General features: G+C 47.8%; 1 protein-coding gene across 1 annotated transcript in view; it reads right to left on the bottom strand.

Annotated features, from left to right (window-relative positions):
* Positions 1 to 388: 388 nt before the first annotated feature.
* The window catches only part of LOC137415963 (kinesin-like protein KIF9), a gene marked incomplete at its 3' end in the record, with an annotated part of 72,514 nt that continues 51,179 nt past the window's right edge, over positions 389 to 21,723 (bottom strand). The window contains exons 16-20 of the mRNA XM_078769254.1: positions 7,543 to 7,692; positions 6,272 to 6,480; positions 2,665 to 2,844; positions 1,205 to 1,320; positions 389 to 493 (exon numbers count right to left, since the gene is read on the bottom strand). Coding sequence (XP_078625380.1) covers positions 389 to 493; positions 1,205 to 1,320; positions 2,665 to 2,844; positions 6,272 to 6,480; positions 7,543 to 7,692 — 760 coding nt within the window. The remainder of the gene's footprint in view (positions 494 to 1,204; positions 1,321 to 2,664; positions 2,845 to 6,271; positions 6,481 to 7,542; positions 7,693 to 21,723) is intronic.

Genomic DNA, 21,723 nt, shown 5'->3' with positions numbered 1-21,723 from the left:
TCGCTTAAAATTAAATAATTCTCTCATCCAGATCTTCACCAAAATTGATCAAAACAAACAGATTCGTCCTTGTCACACACCCAACCCGTCCACAAAGTTTCATCCAAATTCATCCATAACTTTTTGAGATATCCTGTTGACACACAGAGACAGACAGACAAACAGACAGACATACAGGGGTGAAAACATAACCTCCATCCACCTTCGGTGGCAAAGGTAATAAAAAGACGATTTCTACCTGTGATGTCGGTGACTTCAATGGGTCCACAGAGTATTTTTCATGGCGTAACAGTGATATCATCAATTGTACTTTACACAAAGCCAGAATGATCGAGGTGTTTGCGCAAACTGTTCAATGTGTTAACAACTCCCATGAAATCACACTCACCTGCCGCTCAGCCGAGGCTTTAGATTTATAAAACACGGACTCCTCAAGTTCTCCCACGAGTACGTCCGGATGTTGCTTTTGTTCAAACTTTCCTCTTTCTTCATTCTGCAGAATAATTTTTCAGTAAGGTTCCATTCTCATTGCAACTATTTTAGGCCGAGCAGTAAATACACTTTTAAGCCGCGCAGGCCTTTGGCAGGCCAACATGGTCGGAAATGTCAACAGCAGGGCGGAGGGAGAAGGTAGACGGAGATTGACAGACAAGGGATGCAGGTGATGACGAGGGGTAGGGAGTAACAGAAGGGGTGGACAAGATGGATACATAAGCAGATTCATGGTTTTGGATGGGCGATGACCTGAGATGGTGGCGCACACACCTTTCTCACAGGTATGCTTCCAAGTATTTTCGGCTTCTTAAAAGTTCCGTTTTAACCGTTGTATTCTCCAATCCTCATCTCGTAGGCATGAAATATGTCCAGGCCACCCCGATTTACTTTTGTCACTAGGGATTGGGTGAATTACCTCATCTGGAAAGTGCGGGATTGCTCGTCTATGCCTGCAGAAGTGTCATCCAAACCTGAATTGCAATTTTATACCACCTGTCCAATAACCTTACTGCACGTTGTCATGAAAATGAAAACTTTGAAAAGTAATTGCGTCACCTGACGAGAAGAGCTGAGGTAAAACAATCCAAAGTAATCTGCATCCAATTGTACTTGTATAGCATACTTACGACATTGCGTTTGGCACCAAAATCTACTCCAAGTGAACTTTGTTGAGCAGCGTTTGTAAAGATTACACATCGATGAAACATACCTTGGCAGATACTTTTTCCAGGTCAGAAAACGAACTTGCAAATTCTCTGAGCATTTCATCTGAGCCAATGCTGTCTTGCCTTGGCAGGAAGGATTTTTGGTACCAGGCTGTAAACTCTGGAACACACAAGGACTTGGCATGAGCCTCACATGACCACAGTCCAATTATTGCTTTTTAGGGATCATTCAAAATCAAAACTTGAACATTAAAGAGTAATAATAAGGCATCACATTTCATATAACTACCTTTGACACTGTTTGTCATCTGATCACATGTTTCTTATGATAATCCACTAACACTTTCCCACAATTTACATTTTGCTAAGTGGATGCAAAAGACATATTCACCTCCATCACCAAAGGTGGACTTGTGTTTTCACCCATTTTTGTCTGTTTGTCTGCTTGTTACTTGCGAAAAATCAAAAAAATTTCAAGTATATTGGTTTGAATTGTGCGTTATTCTGTCCGATTGTTTTTGTCTGTCTGTATGTCAGCCACCTACAGGTCACAATTTTCAACCGATCTTCACAAAACTTCAACAAACGGTGGAGTTGGTCATAAGCAAGAAGCCTATTGTTTTTGGGGTCAAAAAGTCAATAAATAGGTCGACATAGGCCAAAGATCACCAACTTTGTCAAATTTCTAAAATCCTCAATTTTCATCTGATCGACTTGAAATTTTAAGAGGATTTGCATATCCAGTCACTGAATTTAATCACCAATTATATTTTAGGTCAACATAGGCCAAAAGGTCAACATAGGCCAAAAGGTCAACATAAGCTAGATTTCTAAAATCTTCAATTTTCATCAGATCGACTTGAAATTTGAAGAGGATTTGCATATCGGGTCACTGAATTCAACCACCAAGTATTCTTGAGGTCAACATAGGCCAAAAGGTCAACATAGGTCAAATTTCTAAAATCCTCAATTTTCATCCAATTAACTTGAAATTTGAAGAGGACTTGCATATCTGGTCACTGAATTCAACCACGAAGTATATTTGAGGTCAACATAGGCCAAAAGGTCAACATAGGCCAAATTTCTAAAATCCTCAATTTTCATCCAATTAACTTGAAATTTGAAGAGGACTTGCATATCTGGTCACTGAATTCAACCACAAATTATATTTTAGGTGAACATAGGCCAAAAGGTCAACATAGGCCAAAAGGTCAACATAGGCCAAAAGGTCAACATAGGCCAAAAGGTCAACATAGGCCAAATTTCTAAAATCCTCAATTTTCATCCAATTAACTTGAAATTTTAAGAGGATTTGTATATCTGGTCACTGAATTCAACAGTATATAGCATTTGAATCTGGAATCACACTATCATCATTATAGATAAGTGCTCAGATAGGAACTTCCACAGAGCAAGCCATTGATACCAAACCAGTTATGAGTGTTAGAAAAAGAAGAATGCGATGAATAATAAGAGTGTACACACTGTGCCCTGCAGGACACACCAGACAGAAGGCGTTTTCGACGCTTATTGATCACGTCTTGACAGTAGTGAACCTCTGCCTGTGTTCCAAGCAGTTTTTTGTGCACTGTGCGGTAACGGCCTTTAAGATCAGCCAAGGTTAACATGAGGTCCAGCTCCTGCTCGTTGATGACAGGCTGCCCGCTGGGAGCAACCATCTCTCCTGAAAGCATAATGCACATCCACAGTGATCACTATGAACAGCTCACATGAAGGCCTGTCATTTGTCTCTTTACTTATTTGATTTAGTTTTTGCTACAGAATTTGCAATACAGCATGCATTTTAAGGCCATTTTCCCTGCTGGAGCGGGGGTTAGCCTCACGGTCCCCATGACAATCTTCTCCATCTTGCCCTATTTTCTGCATCTCTCCTTGTTAACCCCCTTGCCCGCATTTCTTCTTCCACAATCTTTAGCCAAGTCTTTCTCGGTCTTCCCCGTCCTCTACTTCCTTCTACATTCATTTCCATCAGTCTTCTCAACCAGTCACTTTCATCCTTCCTCAACACATGACCAAACCATCTCAACCTGTTTCTCTTCACAGCATCCTGTTTCAACCTGTTTCTGCAATCAATGTATAATTAAGCATAACTTCAAAAAACTGTTACTACACGAGTAACCCCATAGGCCTAGAGTGAGAGAGAATCCAGTATATTATAGACACCTGAAGCAATTTCAGAATTCCATCCTAACCTTAGCTTCGCAGCTGTTGTTTTATCAAGGTACAGTAGATATTCCTACCACACCAGGCATGAAAATAGGGATTGTAATATCAAAAGACAACACAAAATGAAAACACATGTTTTTATAATGGTCGCAAACAATACTCATAATTACGTGTTTCCTGCTTTAATCCACGCACTTAACATCAAGATGGTGACAAGTGAGGAAGCAAGCAAGATGGAGGAGCAAGTGAAAATTCCCATTCTATAGACATCCTATACTATACACAAAGAATTAAGTTAAGCACCCCCCCCGTTTTTTTACAACCACGCACATTACAAGGTTGTTGTCGTCAAAACAGTGTAATATACCCATGATATTGCTATATTTTCTGGAGAAGTGATATTATGGTCACATAAAAACATAACAATCATGCCGTTTTCAATATTTTATTCTGAATAATTTAAGGTGAAATTTATTGGGAATTTTAGGCATATTTTCACCTCAATTTAAGTATGGAGCTATAGGTCCATCACGGACAGTGTGGATGACGTTTATGTTTTCTAACGTACAGTCATTGTTCTGAGAAGACCTCTAGCGATCTTTGCGTCAATAACGTGTGTAGGACCCACGTGATCGGATCACTGACTCAACCCTACGTCTCATAGACCCTGTAAGCCGTCGTATGCGTTGCTGTGGCAGGTTGTTCCATTCCCGATGTAATGCACGTTCCAATTCATCCAGATTGGCTATTGGAGGGACCATCGTCGCCAATGCCAATGTATACATATACACAAAGAATATATACACAAAGAATTAAGTTAAGCACCCCCCCCGTTTTTTTACAACCTCGCACATTACAAGTTTGTTGTCGTCAAAACAGTGTTTTGACTGTTTTGTTGAACAGGTTGTTCCATTCCCGATGTAATGCACGTTCCAATTCATCCAGATTGGCTATTGGAGGGACCATCTTCGCAATTTGTCGTCCCAACATGTCCCAAACGTGCTCGAGGGGGTTCAACCTGCCACAGCAACGCATACGACGGCTTACAGGGTCTATGAGACGTAGGGTTGAGTCAGTGATCCGATCACGTGGGTCCTACACACGTTATTGACGCAAAGATCGCTAGAGGTCTTCTCAGAACAATGACTGTACGTTAGAAAACATAAACGTCATCCACACTGTCCGTGATGGACCTATAGCTCCATACTTAAATTGAGGTGAAAATATGCCTAAAATTCCCAAAACATTTCACCTTAAATTATTCAGAATAAAATATTGAAAACGGCATGATTGTTATGTTTTTATGTGACCATAATATCACTTCTCCAGAAAATATAGCAATAACATGGGTATATTACACTGTTTTGACGACAACAAACTTGTAATGTGCGAGGTTGTAAAAAAACGGGGGGGGGGTGCTTAACTTAATTCTTTGTGTATATATTAAATAGGGCATTTGTATGTATGTATGTATGTATGTATGTATGTATGGCTGAAAATCATAGAAGAAAACCAGGGATGGCCCAGTCTCTCCAAAACTTTGCATACATGTTGGTGGTACCTAAGGTCAGGTATGTCAGGGCACAAATAAAAGTAAAATCCCAAAGGGGGAAGGAGGGAGAGGACTACCAAATTTTGCACGCATTACGGTGCACAGTATGGTAATTGCCAAATGAAGAACATCCACATTGTAGAAAAACTTGAAGATGGGAAGTTTTTCACTAACGAGAGCTGTGAAGAACTATGTTTTGCACTGACAATGCACATGTCCTATAGGACAGGTGGGGGTTCAAAGCTGGAAACACCTTGAGTAATGAGAGTAATGCGAGTGTCGTACCTTCATTAGCAGTACAATTAAAAGCCCAGGTCAAACTTGAAGCACTAATGCCTGTTAGTCATTGCAATGGAGAGAGAAAACAGATGGCAATGTAGAGAGAGAGAGACGAGCAAATATTTGGGAGATTTTTATCCCCACGCTTTTTTTTTTTGTTTAAAGGGGAAAGTGGGGGATGGGGGGTGGGGGAGTTTGTAATCGGTTCCATCTGTCCATCCGTCACGCAATCTCCTCCTAAATAGTTGTACAGTAATTCACTAAATTTGGTAGTTATGATCAACGCATCGTAAGAGAAAACAGGACAGTATCATTGCAGTATCATTTTTGGCCACGCCCCCTGGGGACCTGAAGCGGGGTCAAAAGGTCCAATACCACAAAATCAATTACAGGCACATTTTTAAACATCTTTAATGAAACTTTGTATATGCAATCAACACTAGGAGACGTATGAAATGCGTAACCATCTTTTGGACTTGACCCCCAATTCATACACCAGGGGGTCGGAACTTGGGGTCGCAGGGGTCAAAAAAAAGTTTTTGGTTTTTTTTTTTTAACTCAAAATTTGATATTGGGTATCAAACCCAATCTGTCTGTTCATTCTGTTCCCAATCTGTTCATTTTGAAAGAAGTTTTCAATTCCAGTTGGAACTTTTTGCCATCTTTCAACTTTACTCGAGGTGGGAAGCGGGGCCATTTGCGATGGTGTGCCATCGACTTCGCTCTTGTTTAAAATTGCTGAAATGGCACGGAGAGTGGGGCAAGGGTATAACAAGAAAGCACACCTATTGAGGAATGAAAAACAAGTCGTGCAAGAGCAAGAAAGACCAGAGAGGAAAGGGGAACAAAACCATCCGCATCAGTCACATCCATCCTGTCCCCGTACACTTTACATTATGTTTTTATTGTTATTAATTATTTCTACTGCCGAGTAGTTAATTCTTTTCTGAAATCCTTTCAATGCCCCACCTTCTACCACCCTACGTACCAGCATATGTAGACCACCATAAGAACAAAAGTTCCTTTTGCCACCCACATTATCCAGGAACCACCACCTCTTTCATTCTCACACCCTCCATTCCTCCTCACTTACCTTTGTCTTTCCGTTGCCTTTTCTTCTCTTCCCATAAGCACGTCGTGTAATCGATTTGCCGTTTCAACGAATTCACCATGACACCAAGCTCCTTAGCCTTCCTGTGCCTCTGCAGCAAGGTGGCCCTGTTTTCCTTCAGGATATTGGTAATCTCTGTCCCACACTCGTCTTTGAAGTCTTCGAAAGCCCGTGCGGGTGCTGGAGGGGTGCTACAAGGACAAATTATTGTCTCACAGGAATAGTGCTCAATCGAAAAGCCTTCCACTTTGAGGATAACCCTGTCTCAGATGGTTAAGGCCCATCTCTCATACCATCACACGTAGCTCAATTCAAACGAATTCAGCTTCGTTTTACTCACACCCACAACATGAAACTTTGTGTACCCCCAAACTACTTTAATTAATTCCTCTCCTGTACCATCAACGTCGTCATCCTTCATTATTTGCTTGAATATCTGATGATGAAAGCAACACATTACACGTTATTAAAAAATTAAATGAGGGAAAAAGAAAAATGATCAAATTCAAAGTATAAGAGAGAGAGAGAGACAGAGAGACAGAGAGACAGAGAGAGACAGACAGACAGACAGAGAGAGAGAGAGAGAGAGAGAGAGAGAAGAGAGAGAGAAGAGAGAGAGAGAGAGAGAGAGAGAGATGGACGTAGAGAGGAAATGATGTTGGAGGAACATGGAGCAGTAAGAGAATGAATAAGTAAATACTTCAGATTTGGGAGGGGATTGACTTGAGTTTTCAGTGTTCATCATAATAATCTAACTGGTGTTAATCTTTTCATATTCTCTGTTCTTTTTGTACAATGTCCAGGGATCATAGGGCATCTTGTACATGTTTCGCCAAAAGGGCAAGGACATCTCATTGGAGAGATGACTGTATTTTAACATGAAATCAATTCAGACAAAGTGCACATCAATATAGAACAGTATATCAGTATATGGGATTTGAACCTGGGATTACAGAATCATGACCTACATGCTTACACCAGAACACAAAACCGGCCAACCCAGTGTTTCTTTCATCACCCCTTATGCTTGTACTGCTATCTTCCTTTTCCTTTTTAAACACATGAACCATTCTTCACCCTTCCAATCATTTCCTCACACTTTTCCTCAGAATATCGTCTCAAAGTCTCAAATAATCCACAACTTCCATTGTTTTTCACAAGCCCAGAACTGACTTAGTTCTGTGCATCCCTTCATGTAACTCCACTTCTTTAATGTATCCTAACACAGAGTAGAGTGAATGCTGACAGCACACCTTGGCCTAATATTGGCATAAGAAGCATAATCTCCAGATTCGCTCTCCACCGAAACATCCTCTGCTTGCGACTGCTCTGATGAAGACGCCACGCGTGAGCCGAATGCTTTGGCCTCCTCGGGACCCCCACTTGTTCTCAACTTCATTTTGCTGTGAAATGGAGCCGAGAGTGTGATTTTATTACATCACCATCAGGCCAATTTCCATGTAATACTACAGGCAATGGAGATATATGATGGCTCAGACACTGCACAAAATTCTGTTCATTGTATAAATTTAGTGAAAGCAATAAAAGTCCACCATGTGGGATGAGACACACTGAAGAATGATTCCACAGATCATAGTGTTCAAAAATAGCACCGCAAAGCGGCAGTAACCCCTCAGCCCATGCATGGTGGAAACCAATTTCAAGATGGCTGCCGTGGCGGCCATATTGAAAATCGCAGCGCGCCCATTTTCGAAAGGAACCTTCCTCTACTCAACCCCAACACACACTGCAAAAATGGATTTAATCGGACAAGCTGTTCTCCTTGAAATTGACGGAAACCAAAAGTTGACGGACACCTGGATGCCCGGACGACGCCAGCGACGACAATACCCCTTAGACCAATTTGGGCTGAGGGGTGGAAACTTACCAAAATACGACATTATGGAACGACAGAGTACATAGAACACCTTACTATCTATTGGTTTTATACTCTGTTCTTACTGTCTATCTAGTTAATATACTGTCTTGAGAAATAAGGACGTGGGCGGGGTCTAACAGCGGCAAATTTGATTGGTCGAGATAATGTAAAAGGAGTAATATTTGTCCAAGTATTGCTAAACGAAAATGTTTTGAAAGTGCTAAAAAGAATATTTGTGTTCTACAGTGTTGAACTGCATTGTTACGTGGAAAGTGGGGGGAGGGAAGGATCCATAGCCAGACTGTAGTATTGTGGCGGACACGAAAGCTCACTGGCGCGAGGGCATCATTCCGCGCACCAAGTGGGCGGCGGCCACGCCCGAGGGGTAGGCATGGCCACGGGATTTACACCGGGCGCGCAGCCCGGAACGCTCCATTGTTACAGTGGAGCTCTTGAATAAAGACTCTTACAACTTACCGCGTTGTCCGCTTCCTCCTTGCTTACAAGCAGCGCGCGTAACACCGCGCTTCATTGGTGACCCTCCGACGTTCTGGTCAGCCATCGCTGACCACCCGAATACGCCATCGCAATGGCAAACAACGCGGTCCACATGAAACTCCCCGAGTTCTGGGAGACGCAAGCCGAAGTCTGGTTCCTGCAGGCAGAAGCCCAGTTCCGACTTCGAGGCATCACGGTGGACGAGACCAGGTACTGCCACGTGGTCGCTTCCCTCGGGCCCGGCACGGCCACTCGCGTCGTGTCGGTCCTGAGGAACCCACCGGCCGACGGCAGGTACGAGGCGATCAAGCCTCTCCTCCTCGCCACGTTCGGCCTCACGGTGGACGCACGGGCCGACCACCTCCTGGACCTCCCCGAGCTCGGTGACACGCGACCGTCGGTCCGCATGGACCATATGCTGTTGTTGTTGGGCGACGAAACCCCGAACGCTCTTTTCCGGGCGTTATTTCGACTCCAGCTGCCGGCACGAGTCCGCCTCGCGTTGTAGTGTAGCAGCATAGCAAACCTGTTGTGCATTTTGTGATACAAGCACCAAATTTGGTACACTAGTAGACTATCATATTACGAAAAGATCTGGATATTGGGCCATCTCAGATTCAGAGATTTGATTTTTGCAAGATTTCGATTCGATTGGGATCGAAGAGAACACCTTCTTCGTCTTCTGTACAGTGAAGTTGCCAGCCCTGAATTCTCTGGCTACATCTGGGTGCTTCATTGGGAGTGCAACCGTGTCCCTCAGGTGAACAGGGACCCACCTGGCATAGTGTGTGTGGTCTAAGGCATGGAACCATGGGACCAGTTCCGTCAGGGCATCAAGGTACGTCGTGAATGAAGCCTGCCGCAGAGAACGCACGTAGACCAGTACCAACATCTCTAGTTCCAGCACAGTTGCCCAGTACTGAAAGTTGGGAATGTCTTCTCCTCTCTGGTGACACCAGTCTTCGAACTCAGGCAGGTCTTCTGCATCATCAGCATATGTCATACAGTGGCGTTCATACGCACGGTGTTGCAGGATGTGCAGTGCCGCTGCAGTGATTTGATGAGCTCTTCTTGTGCGGGTGACGTGGGCAGCTCGTAGGAAGGAGTCGGCCGTCCCTGGCGTTGCAATCTCAGCTTGCAAAATCTGCAAATCTTGCAAAAATCAAATCTCTGAATCTGAGATGGCCCAATATCCAGATCTTTTCATAATATGATAGTCTACTAGTGTGCCAAATTTGGTGCTTGTATCACAAAATGCACAATTCTTTTGAATATTTGGGCTAAGCCGCCCCACTATTGGCCGGTTCTGTGACGACAGAACCCCGGGCTCTCGCTGCCGAAGCCGACAGGTTCTTCGCGGCTTTTGACGCGCAGGCGAGTTTTGGCGCGGCCGCCGCACATCCCGAGGCTGACCCTGATGCTGATGCACCACACCTCGGGGATCCCGAGGCTGACACACGCCACGTGGCCGCCGCCACGCCACGCCCACCACCACCGCGAAAACCGCGGCCTCCACCTTCGCCGCAAACCTGGTGCCATTTCCACGCCAGGTTTGGCCACAAGGCGAGGAATTGTTGCCCGCCGTGCTCCTTCGGCAAGTCGGGAAACTACAAAGCCGGCACTCGGTAGCGGCCCTGAGCGTCGGCCATTCCGGCAGCCTTCTTTTTATAACGGACACCTTGTCCGGGTGCCGTTTCCTATGCGATACGGGGGCACAGGTGAGCGTTATCCCTGCCTCTACATCCGACAAGCACACCGCGGGCCAGGGCCCGGCGTTGCTTGCCGTGAACGGAACACCCATACGCACATTCGGGAAGCGCTGCCTCTCCCTGCGGTTTGGAAGGCAACGCTTCGAGTTGACGTTCGTAACCGCTAGTGTCCCCATGGCACTGCTCGGTGTGGACTTCCTCTGTGCACACGGGTTGTTGGTAGATGTGAAGAACAGACGCCTCGTCCAGGCTGAAACGTTCAGCTCACTTGCTTGCGCGCTGAGCAGCTCGTTGAGCGGCTCACTGAGCGACTCACCGAGCGGCTCACCAAGCGGCTTGCTGAGCGGTTCGGTCCCGGCGAGGTTCGTTTGTACACTTGCGGCAGCGGACGACTTCACCCGCCTCCTCGCCCGTTTCCCGGCCCTCACGCGGCCCACCTTCTCGGTGGGGACCGTCAAGCACGGGGTGGAACACCACATCCCCACCGCCGGGCCACCGGTCTACGCCCGGGCACACCGCCTCGAGCCGACGAAGCTCGCGGTTGCTAAAGCCGAGTTTGCTACGCTGGAGCGGCTCGGCATCGTGCGGCGCTCCGAGAGTGCTTGGGCGTCGCCGCTCCACATCGTGCCCAAGCCCGGCGGGGGATGGCGACCGTGCGGGGACTACCGCCGTCTCAACGACGCCACCACCCCCGACCGCTACCCCGTCCCCCATATTCAGGACCTTTCCGCCCGCTTGGCGAATATGCCCTTCTTCTCGAAGGTGGACCTCATACGCGGTTACCACCAGGTCCCCGTCAGGCCGGAGAACATCCCGAAGACGGCTGTCATCACACCGTTCGGTCTTTTCGAATTTCTTCGGATGCCCTCCGGTTTGAAGAATGCGGCTCAGGCGTTCCAGCGCCTCATGGACAGCGTCTTGCGCGACTTGGATTTCGTCTACGTCTATCTGGATGACATCCTCGTCGCAAGCGCGTCCCGCAAAGAGCACCTCCACCATCTCCGCACGCTCTTCGAACGCCTGGGCCAGCACGGCCTTATCGTGAACCCTGCCAAGTGCCGGTTCGGTGTCACTGAAATCGACTTTTTGGGGCACCGCATCACCAGGCACGGGGCCGTCCCCCTACTGGCCAAGGTGGAGGCGGTGAAGGGGTTTCCGCGCCCCCGCACGATCAGGGGGCTCCAGGAGTTCCTGGGCATGGTAAACTTTTACCATCGGTTCCTGCCCCGCATCGCCCAGCTCCTGTGCCCCCTGCACGAGGCCCTCCGAGGGAAGCCGGGCAAAGGTGACGTCACCTGGACCGAGCAGATGGACGCGGCGTTCGTGGGCGCGAAGCTCGCCTTGGCTAACGCCACCATGCTCGCGCACCCGGCGCCCGATGCACCGATCGCCCTCACCACCGACGCCTCGGACTACGCGGTGGGCGCGGTGCATGAGCAATGGGTGCGTGGAGCTTGGCAACCGCTGGCGTTCTTCAGCCGGCAGCTTCGCCCGTCCGAACGCCGGTACAGTACCTTCGACCGCGAGTTGCTCGGGCTCCACCTGGCGGTCAGGCACTTCCGCCATCTGCTCGAGGGCCGTGCGTTCACGGCCTTCGTCGACCACAAGCCACTGGTGTTCGCGATGGGCAAGGTCGCCGAGCCGTGGTCGGCCCGGCAGCAGCATCACCTCTCGGCCGTGTCCGAATACACGACGGACATCCGGCACGTCGCGGGGAAGGACAACCCTGTGGCGGATTGCCTTTCCCGGTCCGTTGCCCATGGGGTCCACCTCGGCACCGACTATGCCCGGATGGCGGCGGACCAGGCCGCCGACCCTGACGTCCAGGCCTTGCGGACCGCCGTTATGGGCCTCCGCGTCACCGAGGTGCCGTTCAACGGCGCGGGCACGGCCCTCTGGTGCGACGTCTCCCTCGGGCGGCCTCGCCCCATCGTGCCCGCGGGCTGGCAGCGCCAGATTTTCGACGCCATCCACGGCCTGTCCCATCTAGGCAAGAGGGCCTCCCAGAGGTTGACCGCCGACAAGTTTGTCTGGCATGGCCTCCAGAAGGCCGTCCGCGGCTGGGCCAGGACGTGCCTCGCGTGCCAGCGCGCGAAGGTGCACCGACACACCCAGGCCCCATTGGCCCCGTTTGCGGTGCCGGAACGTCGGTTTGACCACATTCACGTGGACCTGGTGGGACCTCTGACCCCCTCGCAGGGTTTCACCCACGTCCTGACCATGATGGACCGCACCACCCGGTGGCCGGAGGCCGTGCCTTTGGCGTCAACGACGGCGGCGGATGTCGCGCAGGCGTTCATCGCCACCTGGGTCGCCCGGGTCGGCGCCCCCTTGGACATCTCGTCCGACCGCGGCCCCCAGTTCACCTCGGAGCTCTGGGGGGCGGTCGCGCGGGGGCTCGGGGTCCAGCTGCACCGCACCACGGCCTACCACCCCCAGGCTAACGGCCTGTGCGAGCGGTTCCACCGCTCGTTGAAGGCCGCGCTCCGGGCGACCCTTCGCGACGGCGGCTGGGCCGACAGGCTCCCCTGGGACGGCGCCCAAGGACGACCTGCGCGCATCCACGGTGGAGTTGGTCTTCGGGCAACCGCTGCGGGTGCCGGGCGAGTTCCTCCGCGACTCCACGGCACCATGGTCCGCTGCGCAGGAGCGCTCCGCGCTGCAGGAGACCGCCCAGAGGTTCGCCCCGGTGCCCACGGCGCACCACGGGCACCCACCTACGCACGTCGCCCCGGAGCTTCGCACCGCGGAGTACGTCTTCGTCCGGCACGACGCCCACCGGACACCACTGCGGCCCCCGTACGACGGGCCTTTCCGCGTGCTGGAGACCGGGGTGAAGCATTTCACCTTGGACATCGGCGGCACTCCTGACCGTGTCTACATAGACCGCTTCAAGCCGGCCCACCTCGACGTGGACCACCCACCGCCGGTGGCTCGGCCCCTGCGTCGGGGTCGCCCCCTGGCGGGCGGACCCCCGGCACCACCCGGCCCCGCCGGCACGCCGCCCCCCAAGCCTGCACCCATCCCGGGTGCAGCCGGAGGCATCCCAGCTGGCATCCCTGCACCCCGGACGCCGCCAGTCGCCAGAGGGCGCTTCGGCCGGGTCATCCGTTTGCCCCGCAAACTGGCCCTCCAGGTGCACGGGAATTCTGGGGGGGCGCGTGTGGTGGACACGAAAGCTCACTGGCGCGAGGGCATCATTCCGCGCACCAAGTGGGTGGCGGCCACGCCCGAGGGGTAGGCGTGGCCGCGGGATATACACCGGGCGCGCAGCCCGGAACGCTCCAGTGTTACAGTGGAGCTCTTGAATAAAGACTCTTACAACTTACCGCGTTGTCCGCTTCCTCCTTACTTACAAGCAGCACGCGTAACACCACGCTTCAGTATGCTCCATGTGTTTTGAGTAGGTTACATTGCCATGTAACAGGGACCTGTCAGAGTAAGTCGTTTGATACACGTGATGCTGACCAGTCAGCGTATGTAATTTATAGACAGGTTGAACAATAATTTTGTTGGCGTAAACACCTTATTTGTGAGTGGGGCTATGGAAGGATACCCCATGAGAGACGCACATATATGTCACGTGTACTACAAGGCAATCACAATTTGTCTGGCCAGTATGTGTCAACCATGGCGGCGCAGTGTGCCGTGGAGCCGGAAGTGCCAGTGTGCAATTTATTTTGATGGAGACCACCCCGTGGGTAGGACAGCCAGAGGAGAACTCAGCCCACGAAACAAGGCCTCATTTGGAGAAGGAAAGAAAAAAAAAAAAAAAACTCAAGAGACCAGGAAACAAAAGAGGAAGAAGAGGCCTCAGCTGTTTTTAGAGAGATGTGGAAACCTTGCGTGAGGCGACGAGCAGAGCAAGCTGTACAAAGAGGAGTTTTGTGAGGAGACAGATTGTGGTTTTGTCTGTGGGGAATCAACCCAAGCTGGGATCACTGTTTTTTTTTTTTTGGAGGAAGACAAAGAAGACGGAGGGCAGAACAGAAGGCCTCGGTCTAAAAATGACAAAGGGGGCCTAGTTGAGGAACTACTAGTCACTGGTGCTGCTCATGGCAGTATTACATCGTCTTTGGACTGACTTCGTCACTGGCTCTTGTCTCACACCTGGTTTTCAAAGCGGGCTGCATTGACTGATCCACCCTGCGTACCGTAGAAAAGGGAAGTCCCGCCTTCATTATTTTCTTGTTTTATAAGTGTGATATTAGTGGGGGGGCCAATGTAGCAGATTGAAATGCCCGGTGAAATTGCTTGTTAATTTTTGGACACTGGTTGGGCTGTCTTTAGGGATGATATAAGTTCTAGAAAAAATATGTCTCCAATTGTTTCAAGTTCTTTATGGCGGCCATTTTGGATTTTCAAAATGGCAGATGTCGAAAACGTAAAATTCCATTATCTTGGCTTCTAAATGACCTAGAGTTTCGATTCTGGTGTCCAGTTGTACATTTTTGGGGATAGAGAATTGAATGAAACCTTCTTTAATAACCTACAAGGGATAAAAATAGGTTTTTATGGCACAGCCGAACCAGTGTCCAAAATCTAACTTAATGCACATCTATCTTAATTGTTATTTGTTATTTGTATGTTCCAGATTCGTGACCCTGAGCTATGATGGAGCCAAAAAGCAAGAAAACCAAGAAAGAAACTGATTTCACACTTTGCATTCAGTGCCAGGATCCCCAAGGTGCACTAGTGACTGAGCCAGCACTGGGCTCATATGCAAAGTTTCTCCAGTTCATCCAGGAGAGGGCACGATATGGTGATGCCGACTTCAAACAGATCAGCGAACGATTAAGCTGTTTCACTGCCACTGACTTGAGGAACAATAAAGCAAAGTGGCACCGGGCATGTTATGGATCTACATGCAACACTGCTCACCTGGAGCGTGCTAGAGTTCGCCACCAGAAAGCCTGCGAACATGGCGACACCCAGCATCTTCATAAGAGGTGTGGACGTCCTTCTTCTGCACCTGCCGCTGCAAGTACCTCAGGTTCTACGCAAGACGAGACTCTTCGCTTCAGACGTTCATCATCAACTCCATTCAACAGAGACCTTTGTTTCTTCTGTCAAGAGGTCACTAAGGAAAGTGTACATGTTGTATGCACGTTCAACGCAGGTAAACAGCTGAAGAAAGCTGTTGAAGAAGGCAGCAACCACAAGTGGAAAGTTCAGCTGAGTGCTGCCATCAGTGCACATGATGCTCATGCGATCGACGTCAAGTATCATCTCCCATGCTGGGTGCAGAATGTCCAACGTGCTCCCAAGAGTGGGACATCAAGTGATGACAAAGAACACATACTGCAAGAAACTAATGTTATCAAAATAGCCGCAGACAATGAGTTTGTCAGCCTTGTTCGCTCTCTACTCCAAGCTGGTGAAATTCTCAACATGTCTGACCTCAAGTCGGTTTACTCCAGGATTCTTGACAATAATGGTGTGCACAATGTCCCATCACCTACTACCCAAGGCATGAAGGAGAAAATCAACTCTCACATTGATGACGTTCACTTCATGAAACCAAAACGTCGAAACGAGTCAGACTGTGTATTCTCCACTGCCGTGTGTGATGCAGCTGTCGAAGATGCAATGACGAAGACAAATGAAAAAAACATCGAACAACTGTTTGAGAGTGCCTCTGTTCTCCGCAGTGCCATTGCTTGTCAGAACAAGCACCCATGGCAATTTGAAGGAGAAATGAACACTGATGATGCTGAAAAGCATGTACCCAAAGTACTCTATGCTTTCCTCCGCTGGCTACTGGAAGGACCAGCCACGAGCATTGAGCCAGAGACTATGCGCTCAGCCACTATTCATCGAGATGTTATAACCATCAGTCAGAACATCATGTACGGCTACAAGTCAAAACGCCAAGTCACGTACAAGCCCAAAGAGCCAGATGCACCATTCCGCCATCGCTTAGAATGGCCACAGCAGCTTGCCGTTGCCATTGTAGTCCATCAGTCCACCAGAAACAAGAAGCTTCTGGATTTCCTGCATGGGTTCGGTCTGTCTGTTGATTATAGTCGGATCTTGCGGTTGGAGACACAGCTGGCCAACTCAGTCATAGAGTCTACGACAGAACAGGGTGTATACTTTCCAAGAACCATGCGCATAGGGACGTTTGTCTTCTTTGCAGTGGACAACAGTGACTTCATTGAAGACACACCTGATTGGAAGCGGACACTCCGTGCTACAGCCTGGGCACTCTACCAACGACGGGAACATGCACCCTCCACAGATGAACATAGAACACTGACACTACATGACCGAAAGGCCAGACACCGCTCACTCAAGGTTCTGACTGCTCCAGACTTTGTTCCTTGCCAAGCACCAAACAAACAATCTGCCACAGGTACCACGTATAGCTTCAAGACACGGTCAAACCCAGATGTCACCAAGCCGTACTCTGCGACGGACACAGTGTGGCTACTTTCACGCACAATCATGCGAACAGCTGAAGCTGAGGACGTACAAGACGACATCATCCCACCAGATGACCAGCTGCAAGCTGCAGAACCCCAGCATGCTGACCCTGTTGGGTCACTCGTCCACGATCCAAAACAACCACCTGGCAGTAGGATCAAGCATCACAATATCCCAACTTGGACAGCCTACAACTCACTGCTCTCCTCTTCGAAGCCTCTGACAGAGGTCAACGCCCTGCCATTGGTAGCAGCACCAGCCCATGAATGGCAAACACTGATAACAGTCTTGAAACAGACACAGCAAATCAACTGCATGGTCATGGGTCCCGATAGGAAGACAGTGATCACCTTAGACATGGCCCTGTATGAGCGAGCCAAACAGCTGGAGATGACCAGAGATGACTGCAAAGGCAAGTGGGTACTGCGACTAGGGGAGATGCACACTGTGATGGCTGCACTGAGGGCTGCTGGGAATGCCATAGAGGACAGTGGTCTTGACGAGGCTTGGTCTGAGGCTGATATCTATGGCCCAACAACGACCAGACAAATACTGGAAGCCAAGCACATGAAGAGGGCTTTGGAGGCCCACATCACCACTGTCCAAGCCCTCTTCGACCTCTATGTGGACGAATTCTTCCAAGAGCATCCCCATCTGAGGGGCCCATGTACCCAGTCAGCACAACAGGTTGCCCAGAGCTGTCATCTACACAACCGAGAGGAGATGACAAGCGCGCAGAACAACATGCTAGCTGTCCTCGAGTCAAACGAAGTCCTGGAGGCCATGGCAAAGTTTGATGAGAGGAAAGAAGCCAAGAGTCCACTGTTCAAGTTTGTGCGACGCTACATGCGGATGATAATGCTGATATACACATTCATCCGTGCCACCCGTGATGGACAATTTGAGCTTCACCTGTCTTCACTGGATGAGATGTGCATATACTTCTTTGCACATGACAAACAGAAATATGCCAGGCTGACTCCCCGGTACCTTGCAGAGATGAAGGCCCTGAAGATGACAGATCCAGGGATCTACCAAGAGTTCATGGATGGGAACTTCAGTGTCCATAAGAATGAAATCCCCTTCTGTGCTGTAGGTGTGGACCATGCACTGGAGCACATCAACAGGATCATGAAGGTGACAGGGGGTATTGTGGGCATTACCCAGAATGCCAGTGCCCGCGAAAGGTTCTTTCTGACAGCACCAGAGCTGAGTAGGCTTGCTGAAGAAGCCCGTCAGATGGCTGGCTCACAATCAGTGACAGCTCACAATCATGGTGTGGCATCAGGCTGATGTACCGGACCCCCAGCTTCCACAACCAACAGAACATGGATGGAGAGCAGAAGGAGATCAGCTGGTGCCCATCACAACCAAGGACCCTCCAGCCCCAGCTGCCATCACACATCTAATCAAATGTAACTGCAAGAAGACCCAATGCATGTCTCACTGCTCATGCAGGTCTCAGCATCTCAACTGTTCTGAGATGTGTATGTGTGGGGCAGATGAAGAGGTGTGTGGTAACACGGGTCAGGAGCGCCCCATGGGAATCGATAACACTGATGATGAGGAGGATGGAGATCCTTCAATGTAACAATGAACACTGCCAACTAAAAATATTGCATAAAGACATTATAAGTGTACATTTGAACACTAAAGTCCAGCCTTTATGTGATTTAGAAGTGAAAATGATGGAAAAAAATATATATATGTGTTGGCATAAGTGCGTGAAAATCCAAGATGGCTGCCATAAGAACCCTTTTGATCATATGTAGGTGTATAAATGTGTGTTTATTGGATTAAGTATCCGCAAATATGTACATTTGGACACCAAAATTAACACTCTAGGTCATTTAGAAGCCAAGATAATGACAATTTCGGTTTTCAACAAACGCCATTTTGATAATCCAAAATGGCCGCTATAAAGAACTTGAAAAAAATGGAGACATATTTTTTCTACAACTTCTATCATCCCTAAAGACAACCCAACCAGTGTCCACAAATTAACATTTGAATTCAACGGGAAAACATTGGCCCCCCCACTATATGTAGCACCTAGTGGGTTAGGATTTGCTTGATTTATAATCATTGCACATAAATTTGCATATTCTCATTTACCTGTGTTCTTTTTGATTCGCGTGGTTCGTACCATTTGTTACAATGTCTTGTCTATCCTCTTCCCTGTACTTTTCTTTACAAAATAAACCCTTTAAAGGGTAAAACAACGTGTTTGAGCCATTTTTGTGTGTTTGCTATTGATTTCGGCCCTATTGAATGATCCTTGGAGAATGGTAAAGCTGTAGAATTTATTGAACGCAGGTCAATTTAGGCCATATACCCAGGTAAAAGACCGTTTAGGCCCGTGGTTCCCAACCTGGGGGCCATGGTGTATTTCTCTGGGGGCTATGGGGTAATTTGAACCATACGAAAAATTAAATATTGTTTTTGTTGTTTTTTTCCCCGCTGGAGGATGACCTCCGCTGTGCCCTGACTGTAACTCAACCACTGATACCCCAATTGGTAGCTAAAATGCAATTTCAGCCATCCCACTGAGTTTTTAATTCACTTTTAAGGCGCATGCACCGCGTCCCTAGTTTTGATTACCTGAGTTGTTGTCGAATTGAGTTTCTTTTTATGAAATTATAACACACTGCGTTAAATACAGACAGAGGTTTTTAGTTTTCACATATTCTTCACTTGAAACCTTTTCATACTGTTTTCTTGTGTGACAGTTCTATTTTATGCTGACCATACTGTTGCTACTGATAATATGAAAATCTCATATCAAACATGCATCATTCGAGCGACGTTGCTTTGTTTGTTTCTTCCAAAAACGATGTAGTTGGGAGCCAGTAAGGAACAGAAAAAAAACTATGGAACTAAATGTTCATGTTGGCTACTTGGAATTCCTCATTTTCTGTGTAATAATTTAGCAATTCTCATACAAACAAAATAGCCAATAAAAGGAAAAAACACCTCTCAGAATGCACCACAGAGCATCTAGAAATCAAAAATTTTCTGGTGGGGCCTGCCCACAGACCCCCCTAGCCTGCTTACATGCCCTCCGCCACTCGACCCTCGCGAAAGGGAGGGGGTGCTGGGGATGTGCTCTGGGAGCCAAAACACAAAAAAGGTTTGGAACCCCTGATTTAGGCCATCTACCAGACAAAAGGTTCCAGCACAAAGGATACTTCAGACTTCACAATATAATTAAATTGAAATACAATAACGGTTTTAAGGGTTGTAGAAAATACATGTTGGAAGTTTACCGCTGTTGATGCAATGTCTTTTACACCACCTTATCCAGCATGTCACATTAGTTATTTGTGCCTGTTGTTTGTGCCCTTTATGACATCCTTAAAAACAGTAACTTTCCTGTTTGGAATGATTTTCAATCTTGTTTGACTGTGAGACAGGTACGCAGAGTAAAAAAAAATTCTCCTTCCTCTCTGCGCATGTGCGATCGGGACGAATTCAGAGCCAAAGTACTACTGACCTGCAGGTTCATTTTCCGATTCACGTTCCGATTAGTGTTTAAAATTTTTAAATGAAAATCATGTAGTTTCTTGATCATAAACTGACATTTGCAGATAGAAAGACAGACAGACAGAAGTGAAGCTATTTCCTAACCCCGCTTTTTGTTTCGTGTGCGCTGAATAACAAAATGATCAAAGTATACTCAGCACCAACGTATGCACAATTTGGATACGTGTACACAAGCCGACGAATGTGTACTCATCATTTGGCCATTGATGGAGCTTTTAGATGTATGTCGTCGTTTTGTGTGAGGTTGAGCGGTCATAGTGGTATACCAGGAAAAGACGTAGTGAAATAATAATTCGGCCTGCCAATCAAACCCACTGTTTTGTTAGGTTAGCTTCATTTAATATGAATTCCTCAACAGCTGCCAAGTATGTCTAAATGCAGGTTAGCCATATCTAGCGAGTTATCTGGAGCTTATGTGCCAAAATAATAATACATAAAACATTTAAAAGCAATAGAAAAACGAGAAAAACTTTTACTTCTAAATGTTTGCAATCCATGTAATTAGCCTCAGAATAAAATACTTGAAGGATGTGTATTTCTTTCCATGCTGTACTTTCGCACTACTTCATGCACTTGTGCTTTTTTTTTTTTTTTTTAAAGAAACAAATATAATGGGGTTTTGTAAAGAGCACGTTCACTTATACACAACCTTTTTGCATGTTCTTTTTTGATATTTTTTGCTTTAGCACATTTTCAAGATAAGAAAAACGTGTCGTGCAGGTAAGTCTCTTCTTTACCAATTGCTCAAATTTTTAGCAGTTGCTGGAATCGATTGTTTGGAGAAAACAACGGATTTGTCGATTTGAGCCAAGGATATATAATATATGAATGATCGTTTTAAGGCCATTTTCCCTGCTAGAGCGGGGGATAGCCTTGCGTGCCCCATGACAATCATGGTTCCCTGTTTGAGGCAATGTTTTTATGGCCGGATGCCCTTCCTGGCGCCAACCCTCGGTCTTGCTCTTACGATGCGCAGGGATACGGTGTACCTATTCTAAACCGGGGTACACACCGGGATCATTCATCCCAGCAAGCTGGTACTCAATTTGCCGACCTCGGAAGGATGACAGGCTGAGTCAACCCCCCTGGCGTTAATTCAGCGATCGACCGGGATTCGAACTCAGGATCCTAGGATCCCAAGCCGGCACCCTAACCGCTAAGCCAACACCAGGCTGGTGTTGGTCTGGTCAAATAAGCCAATTTGAGCCAAGGATGTACGATATAATGTATCTGTTTTAATGGTCAAATGATTCATGTGGAATGAAAGTTTCTATTAATCTGGAAATTTGCTCAGCCTTAATAAATCCCTTCGGGAGAGAAGTGGTTAAGAGATGGACGTGGGGTCAGTGGGGGTAAGACTCCCGAGGGGTATGACAAGG

This window comes from Myxine glutinosa, unplaced genomic scaffold (genome assembly GCF_964187855.1).
Source record: "Myxine glutinosa unplaced genomic scaffold, kmMyxGlut1.1 SCAFFOLD_1815, whole genome shotgun sequence".
NCBI classification, from domain to species: domain Eukaryota; kingdom Metazoa; phylum Chordata; class Myxini; order Myxiniformes; family Myxinidae; genus Myxine; species Myxine glutinosa.
The sequence above is the reverse complement of the archived record's forward strand: the minus strand, read 5'-3'. Positions and strand labels throughout refer to the sequence as shown.